Source organism: Sceloporus occidentalis, unplaced genomic scaffold (genome assembly GCF_023333645.1).
Source record: "Sceloporus occidentalis isolate IW3139 unplaced genomic scaffold, rSceOcc1.0.p SCAF_90, whole genome shotgun sequence".
In the NCBI taxonomy this organism is placed as follows: domain Eukaryota; kingdom Metazoa; phylum Chordata; class Lepidosauria; order Squamata; family Phrynosomatidae; genus Sceloporus; species Sceloporus occidentalis.
In genome coordinates, this window is record NW_028317070.1 from 131,955 (window position 1) to 152,500 (window position 20,546).

A 20,546-nucleotide genomic window follows, 5' to 3' on the forward strand; every position below is an offset into this window, starting at 1 on the left:
TGTACACAGATGCAGATTAAAGATAGAAAGAAGAAGATAGAAGGGAGAAGATACAAGACGATGAAGAAGTGGAAGCGGTCAGCAGAGAAGGTTGCATAACATTTATAGAGCACGAGAGAGCGTAAACAAGAATGAAAGTGTTATAGAGTGTAAGCGAATGTGGGCCCATGAAAATTCTGAGCTTTTCGCTTTGTTTTCGTACAATTCATGGGGGTCTGGACTCGTTTTCGGGTCTTTGTACGAATCGCTGAATTTACCAAGATTCAGTACATTTGCAATTCGTACAAATCCGAATGCACAAGTCTAACAAATAGTACATGTGGACAGAATGCCTAAATAAGTTAAGCTTTATTTATGGGGAAACAACCCCTTTTTTGCTAAAGAAGCTCATCCAAGCTGGACCTTGTAACACATGGTAAAATGAGGTTATCAGTTCTGCAAACCCCTGGGTTAGTGAATACATTGCATATAAGAAAGTAACACTGTTACAAGATCTCAACTCTGGGGTGCTATTGTGATGTTGAAACTGCTGGGGGGGCTTACTTGCCAATTGTTCTGACTACCAAGGTCTACCTTTTCTGAAAAATAATACTTGAATCAACAAACATAGTTATATAATTTAAAAATGTGATGATTTATTCACTAATGTACTCCTATAAAAGATCAGGTACTACTTACTATCTTCTGGCAACCAAAATATAAAAATATGTTTTACACATTTCTCATCGACCTAAGCCAGCTCAAAAGTAGACGATGAAAGGAAGTGGTGACCATTTAAGCAGCAGTAGTATCAGCGGCACACACTTATGTTTAATCTTCCGAATGCCGTATCAATGACATTCACAAGGTTAACACAAAGTGTGGTTATGTATAAATGGCAACAGAGACAGTAAGAATTGCAGCAAATTGCAGATGCAGTTTGTAGGCACTGGCAACTCAATAACTGCAGTAGACAACCTTATTTATAGGGCTGTTGTCCCAACTCTCTGCCACATAACAATGTAGAGATCACACTTTTTATGGGCTCAATATTTAAAAAGCCAACAAGGGTAAAGTTTTTTTATTTTTTATTCCTCTGCAGCACTGCAACGCCTTATTTGCTTTCCCGTTTTTCCCTATATTTCAAGATGACAACATAGAAAATAGCACCCATTAATCTCAAGAGGAAAAACAGATAGTTTCAATGCATTTAGTACAGACTTCATAAATCTTACACTAGTGGTGTGTACAGAGCACCTAAGGAAGATAGCTTACCTCCTTAATCTGCATTTCTAAACCGTGTGGAAGCAACCAAGCAGATTCTAATTAAGCAGATCACTGCTTTCTTATCCTAGTAAATTAGGATTTCATTGCGAAAAAAAATTCTATACTTGTGCTAAAAACGTGACCTGCAGCTGAAATCATGTTATCGCTAAAGCTGAACTTAAAGAAAAATGATTAGGATACATTAAAGCGGCTGCATTGAAGGTGCAATTTTTCAGAGATTTGGAATTGATCACCTGTGCATTCGCAGCTCCTTGGGATCAAACCAGAACTGTCCTTCTCCATACTCCCCATCGTCCCCTACTCGTTTTTCTCGTTTGGCATTACGTTTTTCCTCTCGCCGGTACTGTTTCATTAGCTGCTTCTCCTGCTCGGACTGAACAGTGACTTGACAGCCATAATTGGGTTTTTGGATGTCTCCCGCATTTCTTCTGCGTGGATCTAAAATGTAAAAAAATGTACTTCATACTGTTTTTCAGTTCAAAGAACTTAAAATGTGCGGAAGAAAAATATAACTAAGCTGTGTCTTTGCATTAAGGCGTTACAATTCTACGTCCGTTTAAAATCAGCATGAATTAACTTTACAATTCCTAATTTCTAAAATGGTGCTATAACGCTTGACCTTTAAGAAGATTTAATATATTACACTCATCTGTCAAATATAGCTTGCTTCAAGTTTAATTTCTCATGGAAAAGTATTAGGATTTCTCTTTAACTTAAGTTGAGAATATTTTATCTACTTAAAGCCAACACACATGACTATGATCGTACCCTGTAACATCTAAAGAGCGTGGATAAAAGATCACAAGGAATAAGTAATGAAATATACTTGGACTACCGAAATGTGGAATTTTAATAAGTCGCAATGAAGTGGATAATAACGTATAGCCTTAAAGAGCAACAACCCCCATGTTGTGGTGCATATAAAACCCACAAACATTCACTTTTGTTCTAATGTTTTTCAAAGCCTACTGGGGGTGCCACACAAAGGAGGGGAACACAGTGGGTAGAAGGAACTACATAGATTAATGTTCTCTTTAATTTGATGTGAATGATACTGGTATGGCAACGCAAAGCAGGAGTTCACAGTGGGTGCATGAACAAACTAGGGTCAAGGAGCAGATAAAAGCACATACATACAAGGAACTAGAGGATACCCAAGCAAAAATTAAGCTTGCTTCATGAACCCCAAGAGAGATAGCCTACGTACCTAGAACACACGCTGTTGCCATGAGTTAGTACACATAATAAAGATAATTACAAAAACAAATTTGGCTGCTTTGGACACTAAACAGCTATCCAAATCTCAAACTGTACCATCTGAAAAGCAACACAGCAAGACAATAACAAGAAAGACCAAAGACAAAATAAAGTAAGAGTAATCAAATAAGTACGGCATGAGGAAGTCTGACAAAATGAGTGCATAGGAGGTAATGAATCGCTTCCCGAAGAACAAGACACAACAGCTTTATTAAGACAAAGGATAACTGGCAGCTATGGGTAGAAAGGCATCCTAATGGGAAATCAAGACAATTTAATTTACTGTAGCACTGATAGCTCCAGATTGATTGTTGACATTGTCTGGCAGGAGCAAAACAGGTTTCCTTAACTGTAATCCAAATGCAAAGTAGCCTCCATCCATTATAATGCAGTGCTTACAGAAAAGGGGCATGCAGAAGCAAACCACACCTGACTGATAAATCTGCATGCAGAGAAAGCCACTCACGTAACATTTCAATTCCATAAGAATATACAAAAAGGATGCATCAGAGCTTATGTTGCCTTAGCACTTGACATTCATTATAAATACAAATAAAAATAAAAAAATCTACTGCAGTGTCAAAAACTAAAACACAAGAAGTCATTAAAAAAAGAAAGGACTTGTGACTGGTTACAAAACACGCAGTGGACAATTAATTTCGTTATTAGCTAGTGATATTTACAAAATTTTGTTATTTGCTGAACAGTGAATAATTTATTTCATATGTTGCTTACTCTAATTAAGCTGGGTATCACTAAAAACCGAAAAGTAGTAAACTATATGTAAAGCCCATATAAGAAAACATTAATGATGTCACATGTTAACACTGCACACTAATGTCAGGACATACACAATAAGATTGTTAACTATACCATACCACATTACAACTTGAACCCAGCGCACCAGTAAGCCACAAAGTTCAATAAGAGTCCACCCCAGACCCCGGCCCCACTGACTACACGAGGGCATATCAGAGTTGACATGGAAGGGGTTAATTCGTTACAGACTCTGGGCAACATTTTGTGGCTGTTAGATCTTGACTTTTGACAATGTCTGCTCATTCAACATTTAAACTAAGATCCCAAATGTACTTTTTAGAATGTGCCAAAATATTTAACCATTTAAACATTGCCCCTAAAACATTCTTTTGGCTCATTATTAATTTAGAATACATGGCGTCACACATCTAATGTCTAACAGTACAAGGACTTAAGAATATTAATATACAACATATTGTTAATTTGTCTTGATATATTTTATATTTTCACAGCAAAGTTATATTTGTTTTACAAACAAATTTACTGTTTATTTTTAAAGTTTCCCTCTCCTATCAGTTAATGGATAAACTTTAAATAAATAAAAACATGAGTGGAGAAAGGAATCGGCTCCTATATTTTTTGGTTGGCTCCTAGATCCAAAACCTTGACCACTGTATTTTATACATATATATACATAGGTGGGCTACAAAAGAGCGTGTGTATATGTATATTATATACATACACACGTACTTTTGTAGCTCACCTGTGTGTACACCTTTATCTATATATGGAATAAAACAAATATACAATATTTGCTAAAGATTTAAGCCCCAGAACTCAGGGAGTTAACATTGTCTAATTCAAGTTAAAATAAAATACAAATAAAATTCTTACCAATTCTAAAAAAGAACACTCCTGAGGCACAGACACAATACTTTTGCTATGCATTTAGAACATTTTATTTTTCCTACCTTGGGAAAAGTGCGGCTGGTTATCACTGGACCAACACAGAGATCTCTCTACGATTTTTTGCCGCTGCTGTAGAAGTACTTCTATAAACGAAAATCCTTCAGGGCCCAGGAGTTCAAATAACTGCAAGAAAATAAAGAGCTATAAATTCCTACTCGTGCAAAATTTGTAAAAACCAAACAAAATGGCCAAGAGCAAAACAATTGCATGAATTACTCTCATTAATGCTGTGCTTTGTTCTTTATATACAAATAAATATATATATATATTTTTTTTTTAATGCGCCATGCAAGCTTAACCCCTTCGCGACCTTTGCCGGTTCAGGACCGTCATAACAAGAAGGTCACTAAATGACCTTTGACGGTCCTGAACCGTCAAAAAATTAAATAAGCTTAGAAAGTGATCAAGGATCACTTTCTTCGCTTAAACGGCCTTGCTGCAATGCCTCGATGTCGAGGCATTCAGCAAGGCCGAGATCGGCATCGGGGGCCATGTCTGGCCCCTCCCCGGGGCGTCAACAGCCGCCATACATTGTATGGCGGCGGACGCCCGTTTTAAAAGCGTTTAGGAGGCGATCAACGATCGCCTCCTAAACTTAAATGGTGTCGCTGGAATGCCTCGATCAGGAGGCATCCAGCGACACCAAACACTTACCTCTGGGTGGGCTGTGACCGCTCCGGAGAGCGGTCACAGCCGCCGCTGCCGGTGATCTTCGCCATCAAGCAAGATGGCGGCGGCCCGGGAAATAAAACAATAAAGACGAAAAAGTTCGCTAGAGGGTCTCCAGACCCTCTAGAGAACTGGCTCCACTTGCTGGTTGAATACAGGTACTGCATTCAACCATGCAAGTCAATGGAGCCCAGCTTTCTAATCACTATGTGATTAGTAAAATATTCAAAAAAAATAAAAATAAATAAAAAATGGAAAAAAAAATTAAAAAAAAAATGTGCTAACATTTAAAAATAATTATGCAGTGATGTCACTAGATGAACCATCCAGTACCAGCAAAATGTGTAAAAAAAAATATAAAAAAAGTATTAAAAAAATAAAATAAAATTAAAAAATAAAGTTTATTATTTTGAGCAAGTGCTAAAATTTCTCAAAAATCTCAACAAAGAGTTAAAATAAAAGCACTTCAAATACCCAAGGGGTGTCTAATATATAAAAAAAATGGCTGATGGGGTAAATTGGAGTGGCCTAGCTCAAAGATAGGGCATAGGTACAGACTGACCAAAATGGAGAAAAAAAGCGCACTTCCCAAATGTGGCATTTTAAATCTGAAACAACCCGACAAACCCATGCATGTCTGGTATCACTGCACTCAGGAGATGTCCCTGAACACACATTGGCGTGTTGTTTGACAGTGGCATATACCAGGACCTGTATATCTATAACTAAAGTACAATTTGTGTGGAAAAAAAATAAAAAAAATTACTATTACAAAGTTTGACAAAGTGTAGTTCTATAATTGGTGCATGGAAAGGGTTAAAATAACAGCATTTGGAATACCCTGGGGTGTCTAGTTTTCAAAAATATATGGTTTGAATGGGTTAAATTTAGTTAACCGGCTTCAAAGATGTTCCTAAGAGGAGATGGAGGCAGACTGACCAGATTTGTTAAAAAAGATTTGGAAATCATAAAACGCTGCTTGTACTTATTGCCCTATAACTTACAAAAAACAGCAAAAAAACATAAAAACATTGGGTATTTCTAAACTCAGGACAAGTAGTAGAATCTATTTAGCTAGTTTTTTTACTTGCTTTTTTAGGTGAGTAAAAGATTTTTCAAATAAAAGTCATAAAATGTGGTTTTTTTTCAATTTTGCACCATGTTTTTTTTATTTTTTTTATAGTAAATAAGATGATACGATCAAAATAATGGTATCTGAAGAAAGCCCATCTTGTCCTGCAAAAACAATATATAACTTATGTGGGTACACTAAATGGGTGAGGAGAAAATTACAGCTGAACACAAGCACCACAAAAGTGTCAAAACAGCCTCGGTCCCACAGGGTACAAAACGAAAAATGAGCCCGGTCCTTAAGGGGTTAAGAGCCTATAGGTAGCACAACAACATAAGACAATGTAAACATGTTGTATAATATGTTTATACATGTATAAACTTTCAACACAAAATAACACAAATTTAGAAAAATCAAAGCATACCAATAGAAACAGGTATAAGATACAATACATGTTTAACTTAAAAGTTAAGGAAAAGAATGATTTATTTTTTAGTATGTGTAATCATACTGAGATATTTTAATGCCTGATATTTTATAGTAGATCACTGTGTAAATGCTGGAAAAAAAAATATACATATTAATAAAGAAAAAAAAATGTTTGTTCACATGTAGATCTGCCTCATCAAAGGGCCACTCAAGTTCTTCTCAATCATGTAGAGTTAAATAAGTCTTTAAAGACTACGTAACCATATCATAGTACATATGGTTTAGAGCCCTGCGCGGGACTGGTTTTTTTTTTTTTAATCCCGCTCCTGCTGAATTTCTGACTACTACGTACACACTCCCGCAATGCGTGTGTTCCACTCCCCCCCCACTCCCGCAACATATGTTGCATCTCAATGCAGTTCTCTAACATGGTTTCCATTCCTTGTGGCTAAAAGCTTATCTCTTTTTTCTTTCCATGCCTGCCACCCTAGCATGTCAGTTTGCAAAGTTTGGTTTTTTTTAACATAAAAACTGTATCTGAAAAGGGTGGTGTGGGGTACTTATTACTTAACTGTGTTACTGTACAAAGTGGTGCAGCATATTGGGGAAGAAAAAAAAGCTGGCTCCTAATTGTTTTTGCTGGCACATAGATGCTGTCTAAAACAGTCAGGACTTATCAATGAAGGGTTTCTACAACAAATCTAAATTCATTTGCTCATGATCCTTTTTTCATTTGTGTCATTTTAGCAGATATAGTAAAGTTACCTTTCTGAATATGAATATTGTTATTACAACAGACATTAAAGCATATATATATATACGCAAAACATCTCGTGCACATTTAAACTCAATTGCTTTTTTTAACCTTTACCATTTCTACTAGAAGGCTGCTCCAGCTATCCACCGCCTTCTCAGTGAACTAATGTACAAAATCATTGCTTCATCTACTAAAGAACAGCAATGCTGGTTATTTTGTATTCAACCAGACATCTTTGGTGGACAGCTGAAAAAAATAAACTCTCTCAAAGCAGTATGGTAAAATGAAAATATACAAATATAATAATTTAGAATGTTTTCAACACTAACTGGTTACCATGGTCTCTAAGAAAGCATGAGCTAAATGGACAAATTCCTTATCAGCAAATGCCCAGAGAACACAGATCTAGCTAATTATTCCACTAATGCTTCCAATTACAGTGAGTACAGAGAGTACCTACATCTATACAGTTAGCATGATGTGTTAGTTGTTGCTTTCATCGCAACATTGTACCTAAAAGCATTCCAATTATTAATCCGTTATCAAATGTACAATTGAGATGAACGCGTACTGTTCCAAGAGCACAACAACCCTGTCTCCTAAAAGGGCATTCAGTATCTAAAAATACTGAACGAAGATTGACTTAAATAAATCAAAGGCGTAAAAGTGGAACAAACATCATTTTAGGTTAAAACTGCCTAAAAAGATCTCTGAAAACATTTGGCTTCTGTAAATCATATTTCTCTCAATATTTTTACACCAACGTTGAACAGTTATTCCAACAACAACATACCCTTTTTCGCACATGGGTGACTGTGGACAACCCTTTGACACCCAAAGGCTTAGAAAGGGTCTAGCAATATGGAAAAACCGCTAGTGTTTTTATATTTCTGCAGCTTCAAGGTTTCATTACATAGTGAGCCAGACACAGATGGTGGTACAGCATAACTCTAATCACTATATACAGAGCCAGACATTGACAGGGGATAACATAACTTCCATCTCCCATCATCATTTTCATTTAGTTTCTTTTTCACTCTCTCACTCAAGCTAAGTGTCCCTCCCTGGCAAGGGGCGCACCTGGAGTATTTGGCCCCTGGGGGTCCTAAGTTTGGAACCCCACACACACACTCTCCCTACCTTCTCTGTCAACTGCTTCTGCATCCCTATCTCCTTTCCCGCTGCGCCGCTTCTTCTCTTGCCTCTTCTTGTTTTTTCCCGTCCACTCCTCACAGAGCTGTGGGAAAGGAGAAGTGGTCGGCGGAGAAGGTAGGGAGTTTCGGCCGGCAGAGCCTTTGGCCCTCGCACTGTGCTCCTGATGATAAGCTCTACAATCTAAAACGTCCAGCTGCAGTGCACCCCATGCACCCACATAGGAGCAGCTCTAGTTAGAGGGGCATTTAATGCTGAAGATCAAATATAGACCACATCTCAATGTCTGGTGGGCCGCATGTTGAACGCCCCTGGGATAGTTGCTGTTAAATGAGACATCTCCCCCCATCGAATTGTCTGTGCAGTATAAATGAGTGTTATACAGAGCTGTCTGTTCTGTATATCTAGATCAGGGATCTAAAATATAAAGTCTCCCCATATTATGTATACGTTATGCAGGGTCACCAGACCCAAACCACACTGGACTAAGCCCTTCATAACATTCAGTCGTTTTGACGAGAAAGAAATGTTTTAATCGACATAAAACCCAAAGCAGTAAAGTCAGTACACTTTTCTCCTGAAGAAGACACAGTGAAAGATTCAATTGCTAGCTGAATCTGAATAATAATGTAACAGTCCACAAAAACTTGATTTTGGAGTTCAGATTTTTTTTCTTCTATGACGGAAGATGAATTAATGCAAAACTAATTAACTTTCAGTGTTGAAAGCCATTTTTCATTTTGAGTCACGTTATCTCCAACTAATACGGCAGTTCCCCCACCTAGGTGTGAGAGGGAATAGCTGTTAATGTGGCAGAGTATAAAACATTGCTTGTTGAGCTAATTGCTCCCAACAAAACAGAGCGTGACTTTCACTAAGCTAAACTGAGTTGCTCATTTCTCAGAAACTGGCCCATCATCTATTCACCTAAGTTCAGGCAAAGACACAAGCAACTAATCCTATAAAAGGCATTATGGCAAACAGTTATCTCTTTCTTCTGAACATGTCTATAATTCACCACCTATTCTCTTAGCAAACATGAATATTAGTATCAGCTCTTTGGGAGACTATTACAGAACAAAGCGTTTTGGGGAGGGGGGGATGTGTGTTATCCTTATTCTCCATTTGACAAAGAATTTATTTTCACGTGAAACGAGCAATGGGAAAACTGTAACAAGATAGGTAACTGCTAGAGCTTGGGGGAAGCTGATAACAAATCCAATTGATTTCTTAATAGTTTTAGTCAAGATAAATTTATTTCTAATGGCCTCTTGACATTCGCCAAATGGTGTAATCAGTCTGAGTCCAATATCTACCTTTTGGATAAAAAGTGAACCCTTACAACTAGAAATCTACCAAGCTTGAGAATAAGATTAAACGCTGCAAATAAAAGTCATATGCAATACACAATGAAACACAGCAGTGTATTTCACTAGAAAAGGCCTTCCATACGCAATATAAGTGTGAAAGGAGTAATGACCCGGATGTTATCAGGAAAATGCCCCAAGGCCTAGAAAAAACATCTACTGCATTAGAAAATAAATGCTATCTAAGCTTATACTTACCTATTGTAGGGTGAAGTGCTTCTCCATTTAATCAGGGGCACATATGAAAATTATAACAAATAATGTTACAGCAACTACTCTATCTCATCTATGACATAAGAAATAAATCAAAAAAGAAACCTGCTCTCCCCTAGTCCTCCAGTTCCAATTACCCCAGAACCTTAAATGTAAAAATGAAACAGAAAACAGCGGGATGATAGTAGGTGGTTTATCTTGCATGCCTATTACATAATTTAATTATTGTTTTGTATGGATATAAACTGTATTACATTTAATGGTTGCCATATATATTTATTTTTTTTGTAAAGATGTGTACAGCTACATAATGTGAAACATGAAGGATATCTTAATTACATTTAAAGAGTTATGGGGGGGTCTGTGTATACTTAAGACGGGGGGGTTAAGAAATTGTTTTCATTATTTCAATTGTTTGGGTTAGTATATATTTATTAGCTATATGTGATGGTTGCCTTAAACTAGGTTATTTTAAAAACTTGATACCCCTCAAAAAACAATTACGATTTAATAAGTAGACAATGAAAACTAGGATCCACCAAAATAAAAGTTATGAAGTCATAGGATTACCATCTTCACACTGCTAAGGGAAAAGTGGCTGAAAGCACCAGGATCTGAGCAGTCTCCATACGTCCAGGACATTCCCTGACAGATGCATGTATCTGACCGTCTTGCTCCATTCATTAACCCCTTCAGTACCGGGACGTACCTGGTACTTCCTGGTTAACAGTCACCGGTAGACCGGGACGTACCAGGTACGTCTCCTCCAAAAAACGCCCCCACATCACCACAATCGCCGTGATCGTGGGGGCGCTGCTGCTGCTGTCTGCCCAGGAGTCCTGGGCAGACAGCACAGCCTGTCTAAGCCCGCCCCCAAGCCCACGAGCACTCCCACGGAGTGATTTTGTAGGCAGAAACAGCGATTGCAGAAAAATCTGCAATCGCGGTTTCAGCTGCCACAGGCAGCTTCGGGGAAGGGGGGGGGTATTGAATGGGTCCCCACACAAGTGTGGGGACCTGATCCAACACCCCCCTGCTGCCTGATCGCTCCATGAGAGCGTCAGTGAAGCGTTAACCCCTTCAATGCCGCAATCGCGGCATTGAAGGGGTTAATTCCCATTTTTTAGGGGGTTCTGCTGCTGGTGGTCTGCCTGGGCTTCCAGCAAAAACGAGCCCCCAGAAGTCCTCTGATCAGTCCTGTAGGACTGATCAGAGAGACTCCTCTCCTACAATCTCCAGTCTATTGGAGATTGTGTCCCAGCTGCCAGAGGCAGCTTCAGGGACAGGGAGACAGGTTTCTTTGGTCTCCACATGAGTGTGGAGACCAGACCCCCCCCACCCCCACCCTACCCCGGTTAACCCCTACCCCCCTCTTCCTCAATTAACCCCTTCAATGCTGTGATTGTGTATGACCCCCATCGCAGCATTGCAGGGGTTAATATTAGTCCCCACAAGCGTGTGGGGACTAAATATCAATCAATGCTGTGCTTCAATGGAGCATCAGCATTGAAAGAGTTAAAAAAAATAATGTAAAAAATAATAATAATTTAAAAAAAAAATGAAAAAAGAAAAAATAAATAAATAAAATAATAATAATAATAATAATAAAAAAATAACAGCACTGACCTGAAAGTCCAGGGTGCTTCCAGGTCAAATGCTGGGCTGATCAGATCGCTCCTGGCCAATAGGAGTGATCGGATCATTATGGCAGCCCACGGATGACCCTGCTCTACAAAGAGAGAGGGGTCATCTAGGGTAATTATGAAAAAACACAAATTATTAATAAATGAAAAAATCATAATTATTACCTGATCACTTGTCGGTGACATTTTAAGTCGCTGATTATTGATCGGTCTCCCTGATTGATGTCAGCGGCCTAAACCTGTCACTTACAAGTAATCTGATGAAAAAAAATATTTAAAAAAATGTAAATGCGCATGTTCCAGTTTTGCCCTCATAGCTTCCTCAAAAAATACATGAACCATGCATGTGAGGCCTTGTTGGAACCGGGGGGTGTTGGTGAACAAAATGTGGTGTTTTTTTTCCAGTGTTACACATATGCTGTGCAAGAAATAAATTGCAACATTGAAATGTATGCGTTAAAAACGCAATAAAATAATTTCCCTGTGAAGTTTGGCAGACATCAGTGAAGAAATGGCTGGCTGAAAACTGTCAAAACTACCCTAGTTGAACACCTTGACTCGTCTACTGTTCATAAATATATACTTTTATGGGGTAATTTACAGTGGGGGGGCTTCCAAAATGTCCCAAATGGGATATGGGCCCAGGAAACCAATTTCTGAAAACTTGCGCATGTTCCAGTTATGGCCTCATGGCTTCCTCAAAAAATGCATGAACCATGCATGTGAGGCCTTGTTGGAACCGGGGGGTGTTGGTGAACAAAATGTGGTGCCTTCTTTCACTGTTGCACATATGCTGTGCAAGAAATAAATTTTAACATTGAAATGTATTTGTTAACGCAATAAAATAAATTTTCCGTGAACTTTGGCAGACATCAGTGAAGAAAAGGCTAGCTGAAAACTGTCAAAACTACCCTAGTTGAACACCTTGACTTGTCTACTGTTCATAAATATATACTTTTATGGGGTAATTTACAGCAGGGGGCTTCCAAAATGTCCCAAATGGGATATGGGCCCAGGAAACCAATTTCTGAGGATTCCAAGTGTGAAAACGAAAATGCGCATGTTCCAGTTTTGCCCTCATAGCTTCCTCAAAAAATGCATGAACCATGCATGTGAGGCCTTGTTGGAACCGGGGGATGTTGGTGAACACAATTTGGTGTTTTGTTCTGCAGTTGCACATATTCTATACAAAATATAATATAAAATCTAAAGCAACATTGCAACATATGCAAACAAAATTTGGCAGCAATTGGCGATAAAATCCCTGTTTGAAAAGTGTCAAAATGACCCTAGTTGTACACCTTGACTTATCTACTGTTCATAAACATATAATTTTGGGGGGGGTAATCAGTATCTGTGACAACTATTGCAGTTATTAGACTACCATGCCAAATTTGAAAAAAATTACATTTCAAAAACGTGATGCATGCCTTGCAATATTTGCCCTATACTGGTCAAAATAGATAAAAATTCTGGCCATGTTGGGTGGTTTCCAAATCAGGACAAGTTAATGAATATATTTGGGATAATTTTTTCCCATTGGTTTAATGTGTGTACAATTTGTATGTATACAAAACTGTAAAAAAATGTGTTTTTTTTCATTTTTCCCCCACTTTTTCCAGTTTTTTTTCAAACAAAACAATATACTACCCAGCTTACTATGGTTTCAAATGAAAGCCCTACTTGTGCTGAAAAAAACAATATATGATTTGTGTGGGTGCACCAATTGATAAGAGAGAAATTACAGTTGAAGACATGGCAAAAACACAAAAACGGCTCCGGTCCTTTAGCGACACGTTAGTATCAAAATCCCGGTCCTGAAGGGGTTAAAACGATGGCACAATCATTCCTCTGTTACAAAATTAATTCAACAAAGGGTATCATCAGGCTTCACAAAACAGGGCTGTGCTGTGATGTTTCGGTGGAGAGGTAGCTTTTGCAGAAGTAAAATGAGAACACATCTTTCACGGACTGTGTGTGTCAAAGCTCTACTTATATGAGGTAAATTGTAGAACATACTTTTTTCCCCATGATGGATCCCTTCTCACTAGCCTGTCAGTTGTTTCATTATGCTTAGTCAATAACATTATGATGCATTACAAATGCAAAACCTCATGGGAAAGGCTCACTTGATCTTCTAACAGGTTATTGTTAAAAAAGCATATCGATGAGCCATGAACTACCACTTGAAAATAATACATTAAGAATTTATTAACACTTTGCTCACAGATGAGCACTGCGATACAAGGACAGTTTTTACTTAGTAACTGGGAAGACTATGTAATCAGTGGAATAATGAGGCACTTCAACATATGTAAATAAAGACACATCCACACCACAAAGAACATGATAGTAATCAAGAACAGACATTTGTGTTTTTCCATTAAGCTGGTTATGTCAGGAACCTTGGGATTTGAATCAATGAACTTTAGTACATGGGGTTGTTCATTTGTCTATTTCACCACCTGTAGGCTCTTTGGTCATTTCCAGGAGTCTCTGACCACTTTGCTTCCAATAACATGTGCTGCCAATGACTTTGGTTGTGTACGCTTGCTATAGACACCAGCCTGCCAAGCTCTAGCTACAGTCTACCAAGCTATAGTCATTGGTCTTACAGATCCCCATCTGTCAGTTTTGTCCAATCTCGCATCAAGAGATTGACATTGCTGTGTTCAGTACTCGTGAAAACGGGTGTATTCTGGACTTCAGCCAGTTCATCCAGTGAGACTTTTGCACAGAGGGCTTTGACAGCAGACAAAGACTTGTTGGCCACAATTTCCTGCCCTCATGCCCAGTCTGGCATCGAGCACTACAGGCAGCTGGCTCCCAAGCGTCAACCAACCCAGCAGAGGTATCTGAACAAGCATCTGCCAATGCCAACCAGGCAACTGTTATGTCTGTGGGTAAGCTCTGCACATCACTGGAAAACAGTGGCAGTGTGATGGCAAACAACTTTCACCTGCATACTGTTCTACAAAAATTACTAAAAATGTGCACAGTGGCTGCGCAGAAAAACAAACATACAAAATCAGAAATATATCTTTTCATCTGGTTGTGTGCGCCCACAAAACTTTCTAAGCAGTGTCCCACAATGCTGCAGTATTGTCAGCTCTTGTAAATGTGAACTTGGTAGCTGACAGGCACACGTCTGCCAAGTTTCTGTTAGTTACACATTTTCACTCATTTCACTTGCTACATGCAGATTATTCATCTGAACAGCTCCACTTTGTAAATATACATGTTTATATCATATCCAACATAACCTGGTTTATAAACTAAAGTGTAATCTCTTTAATTGGACAGGCTAAAAAAGTAGAGCCTTTTGGTTGGCGAGGAAAAATACATGAAATAATAAATATTGCAGTAGCACTTCCATAACAGACTTTTGAGAATAAAACACTGGAAAGCAGATAGCAATATCTGCATTCTGCAGCAGGCATCTGCAAGATTGTTCTTGGGATTTCTTTTCAACAGGAGCCTGTATTAATAGTTTATTGAACCACACGTCGGCACAGCGGGGCTCTGTTTCACTGTTCATTTAAATCTTTTTTCACTTCCATCTGTGGGTTAGCTCCAGTGAGATGGACATTATAACTTGGATATACAAGTACACAATTTCCCAGCCTCTCAGTCATCAGCATTGTTATGATGTACTTCCACAAGACAGAAAATTCATTTTGGATACTTTAGTTGGGAACATTTTCTTATGAAAAAAATGAAATCAAATGCAAAAATATAAATATATCTGCTGTGTTTAAGGAAAGCATTCCATTACAATTCATGAGCATAGGTAACTAGCATAGAGACTACAGAGACAATTTATGTTAAAGTGCAATTGTTCATAAAATGACATTTTTACCACTGTAATTAGAGCTACAAACTCAATTAAAAACAAAACCACTAGGTTAATCATTGGGAATTAAGACAGATATGTATTTTCTGCCTTTGTATTGTCTATTATCAAGTCATATTTAGATGTAGTTGTGTGATAACATATTTGCCCTATTTCCATATGACACCAAAGTTTGGTGCCTGCTTTCTTTTCTTTGATGTGCTGGGTAATTTCAGATGTGAAAAAGTTACTGTCTCTCCATTAAACACAACTCAATGAAAGGGGCTGCCAGGCTCCAAACAATCAAGAAATAAATCCTGTATCATGATGACACATTTGGAAGGGAGGTTTTTGAACCATGGTGGTGACATAATTCACAAGGATATTACAAGTTCAGTGGCCCAACTTTTTGTGGAGAGCCATAATGGAGAAGCGAGGGGCTTAAAATTTGAGAGGTCCAAAAACGTTACGGGACTCCTACAATTGGAGAGCCGCTGGATACATTACTTGCGGAGCCTCTGTCTGCTGGAAATGAATGGGGCATCAAATAAGGCTGCTTCCTTTAACAATTACAACATTTCTGAAGGCTCAAAATAGAAGAATCCCCTTTGCCATGTTAACCGTTCATAAAAATAGATCCTGCACCCTTGGATGTTTGATTGGTTTGAGAATTTATTTTGTTTCTTTTTCAACATATTGATGCGTTAATATGCCATCTCATAAGAAAACAATACTGCAGGAATCGCTGCTGGATATTTAATTAAACATGTGCTTCCAGGAGAGGAGTAGCCTTTTTTCTTTAAAAAAAGCACCAAAAAACATGCTGCCACTCTCTCTCCCCCCCCGAGATATGCTGCCACTCTGTCTCACCCCCCCCGAGATATGCTGCCACTGTCCTCCCCCCCGAGATATGCTGCCACTTTCCTCCTCCCCCCTCGAGATATGCTGCCACTGTCCTCCTCCTCCCCCCCCGAGATATGCTGCCACTGTCCTCCTCCCCCCCCCGAGATATGCTGCCACTGTCCTCCTCCTCCCCCCCCGAGATATGCTGCCACTCTGCCCCCCCCGACTCACCAGAGGAGACAACCGGGTGTCTTGCAGGGCAGGCGGGGGACATCTACGCAATACGCATACACAACTTCCGGTGCCGGCACTCAGCTGATGTGTCGTATGCGTAGATGTCCCCCGCCGGCCCCGCAAGACACCCGGGAGTCTCCTCTGGTAAGTCTTGGGGGTAAAACGCATCGTGCGGACGGTCACCGGCTGCGGCGATGCGGGTAAACAACCTCCGCAGCCGGTGACCATCCGCACGATGCGCTTAGACAACCTCCCGTGCCGGCACCCCCCCCCCCGTGGAAAGTGCTGGCAGGGGAGGCTGTCTAAGCGTATCGGGGAGTAGGATACGGGTCCTCTGCACCGCTGCGGGGGATCTGTATCCTAACCCTGCCCGGCGCCCGGGACTGCATGTCCTGGGCGTCGGGCGCTAGACCCCGAATATAGGCCGCACCCCCACTTTAAAGACTTAAAGTGGGGGGAAAAAAGTGCGGCCTATATTCGAGCCAATACGGTAGATGTTTTGGTCTGTTGAATGTGGATTCTATTCACAGGTAGGGAGTGTTGGATATTTGTTTTGTGAAAATATCTAAACCTCCTCGTGATCAAAGAGCAGTGGAAATTACAGTTTATCTCTCTTCTTAAATAGGTTTATTTGTTATACCAGTAGTGACAGATGTTAGTGAGATAATACAGCTTGGGTGCTGTAGGCTCTATATTCTTAAAAAGATGGAGGAGGAGACCTGGACCTTCTAAGCATGAGCTTTTATACCCTTTACATTAGTTAGGGGATGTATGGGCTATACATGAACAATAGATACTAACAACTTGGCAACCTAAAACTTTGTTCTTAGTAATTTTTATACAGCTTCCTACCCACAAGATAAGAGATTATCATCATCAATAAGTAGTGTCCACATGAAGACATTTTAAGTAGTAAGTCATGTGATGGTATAAAGTAATGAATAATAAGCACTTTCAATTACTACACATTTGTATTACACTGCTTTTATGTTCGGGAACATACTGACAATTGGAGTTTTAAATTAACATAAGCATATTCTCTAAAAAGTTCAATAGACATTTGCACCTGCTTGCCGCAAACTCATAAATGAAAAAAAAAATACAATCTTTTTAAATGTAAAAATCTAATTATATATATATATATATATATATAAATAAATATATGCCCCTCCAGTTTATTATTTGACCACCCTCTACTCAAACATACACAGAGTAGGGAAAGTGGTGGGGGCGATGAGGTTATGAGGGGGGTCTGAGGACCCATGTGTCCCGCTGTGATTTATAGATGTTCTGAGTGGAGAGATATGCATTTCATCTAGGATTCCCATGAAGAGTCAAGACATGCTGCAAGATGGAACTGCTACACTTCTATATTATATGTATCAACTGACAACAAACTGCAGTTAGTAATTAAGGAATAATAACTACCGTATTTGCTCGATTATAAGACGACCCCCCAAAATCTGAATATTAACTTAGGAAAAAAAGAAAAAGCCTGAATATAAGATGACCCTAAAGGAAAAAAGTTTTACCAGTAAATGTTAATTCATGTAAACTATTTTTTTAAATAAAAGCTATGATTGAGAAAAATATTTTTTTTGTTTTTATTTCCTTGTATTTTCCAACCTGTCCCCCAGTTACGCACATCTGCCCCCAGGCTTGCCACACCAATATGGCACTGTGGCCCATGATATGCCTTTTAACCCTCTATATGCCACTGTGCCCCATGATATGCCTTTTGACCCCCTATGTGCCACTCTGCCTCCAGAAATGCCTTATACCCCTATATCCCATTCTGGCATTTAGGGGGTTAAAATGCATATTATGGGGCAGAGTGGCATATAGGGAGGTATAAGGCATTCCGGGAGGCAGAGTGGCATTAAGGGAGTTAAAAGGCATTGTATAGAGCACTCTGCCTGCAGAAATGCCTTATACCCCTATATGCCACTCTGGCATTTAGGGGGTTAAAAGGCATATTACGGGGCAGAGTGACATATAGGGAGGTATAAGGCATTTCAGGAGGCAGAGTGCTCTATTAAATGCCCCCTTAACACCACTCTGCCTCCTGAATATGCCACTCTGCCCCATAATATGCCTTTTAACCCCCTAAGTGCCAGAGTGGCATATAGGGGTATAAGGCATTCCAGAAATGCCCTATGCCCCCATTTAACACACACACACACACACTTACTTACTTACCGGTGCTCGCATACCTTCCCCGGCTATCAGAGATCGGGGAACTCTGATCTGACAGTCGGGAAAGGTATGCGCGACGGACGCAGACAACCCCCGCTGCTAGCCACACCTCCTTCCGGCTGCAGCGGACGTTGTCTACGCGGATCGCGTAGACGTCAACCCGCTGCCCTGGCAATACAGCAGGAAGCACCAGTAAGTGTGTGGGGGGAGGGTGTTAAATGGGGGGGGGGACAGGAGGATCCAGGTCCCCTGCAGCGGTGCGGGGGATCTGGATCTTAGTCTCATAATCAGACCTCTATTTGAGGTCTGATTAGAAGACGACCCCCGAGCATTTGCTCTGAAAAAAACCTCGTCTTATAATCGAGCAAATACGGTTACATTAGAAGTAATGCTCTTTGATTTAGTGATCACAATAGAAGTTGGGTTTGAAATAATATTTTTAGAAAAGAACTTAACCTTTGGGAAACTAGTGTGTTCTCTTTGTAAATCACAGCCATTATAACTGTCAGCACTCTAAATCCAACTGCTATATGATTCTACTCATAATTAAAAGTAGGCAACGGGCAGGTAAAAGAAAACAAGAAAAAAAAATAAAGAACCAAAAAATTGCAAATTAGAATTCTATGCTCAATCGATGCACTTAAACCTGCTGAGAAATTGCATTATTCACAAAAGCCACCCGGGAAATTGGATTATGTATCACATACTCTAAACCCACCAAATTGACGGTCTTAAACATTCACATTAGTTTGCTTTTCCGAAAACAGGATATTTTAACTGAATATCAGATTACCGTATTTGCTCGATTATAAGGCGAACCTGATTATAAGACGACCCCCCAAAATCTAAATATTAATTTAGGAAAAGAACAAAAAGCCTGAATATAAGACTACCCTATAGAAAAAAAGTTTTACTAGTAAATATTAATGCATGTAAACAATTTTTTCATATCTAATAAAAGCTATGATTGAGAAAAATATATATATTTTTTTATTTCCTTTTATTTGCCAACCTGCCCCCCCAGTTATGCACATCTGCCCCCAGAAATGCCTTATACCCCCTATTTGCCACTCTGCCCCATGATGTGCCTTTTAACCCTCTATATGCCAGAGTGGCATATAGGGGGTTAAAAGGCATATCATGGGGCAGAGTGGCATATAGGGGGTTAAAAGGCATTTGTGGAGGTATATATCAACTGCTAACAGCAATCACACTCCTATCAAGCCAAGGCAGCCAGTACATGCTGGAACATGGGGATGATAGGAGTGTGAGTACAGCCTCCCTATGCCATGCTACCACCACCACCCACCTTACACATCCATGCTATCATACACACACTCATTCACAAACATTTAAATACTCATTCATTCCATTAATCACACATACTTCAACATTAATCACAAAAACCCTCCCCCACCCCCTTACCTGAACTGCAGATCTCTCACTCGAAGATTTCTGCAGGAGCCCGGCTGTGCCAGCAACTTCTCTGGCCCAGCCCCCAGAGGAAGGAGGGGGGAGGTAGAGTTATGTGACACTCTACTAGCTTCCTGTTCTCCTGCTGCTAGAAGAAGAGACGCTGCTCGCGAACAAAGCACCGGTAAGCAGCCTGGCAACTTAATCGAGGTCTGATTAGAAGACGACCTCGATTATAAGACGAGGGGTATTTTTCAGAGCATCTGCTCTGGAAAAAAACTCGTCTTATAATCGAGCAAATACGGTACTTGCGTTCAACCAAAGGATTTTCTTTTCTAAGCAGAATAACGTATTTATTACATTTGTTTTTCTCAATAAGTTTAGTCCAAAAAGATAACCCTGCATTTCATTTGAAGCATGAATGCCGCAATAAAACAGTGCTGCCTGTACTCAAATACCCTTCACCTCTTCTACT

At 39.5% G+C, this 20,546-nt stretch overlaps 1 protein-coding gene across 1 annotated transcript in view; it reads right to left on the reverse strand.

The window, feature by feature from the left end:
- The window catches only part of LOC149284584 (activating signal cointegrator 1 complex subunit 3-like), a 126,618-nt gene that overhangs the window by 91,158 nt on the left and 14,914 nt on the right, over nucleotides 1-20,546 (reverse strand). The window contains exons 4-5 of the mRNA XM_089496453.1: nucleotides 4,254-4,374; nucleotides 1,500-1,704 (exon numbers count right to left, since the gene is read on the reverse strand). Of these exons, the coding sequence (XP_089352579.1) occupies nucleotides 1,500-1,704; nucleotides 4,254-4,374 (326 nt within the window). The remainder of the gene's footprint in view (nucleotides 1-1,499; nucleotides 1,705-4,253; nucleotides 4,375-20,546) is intronic.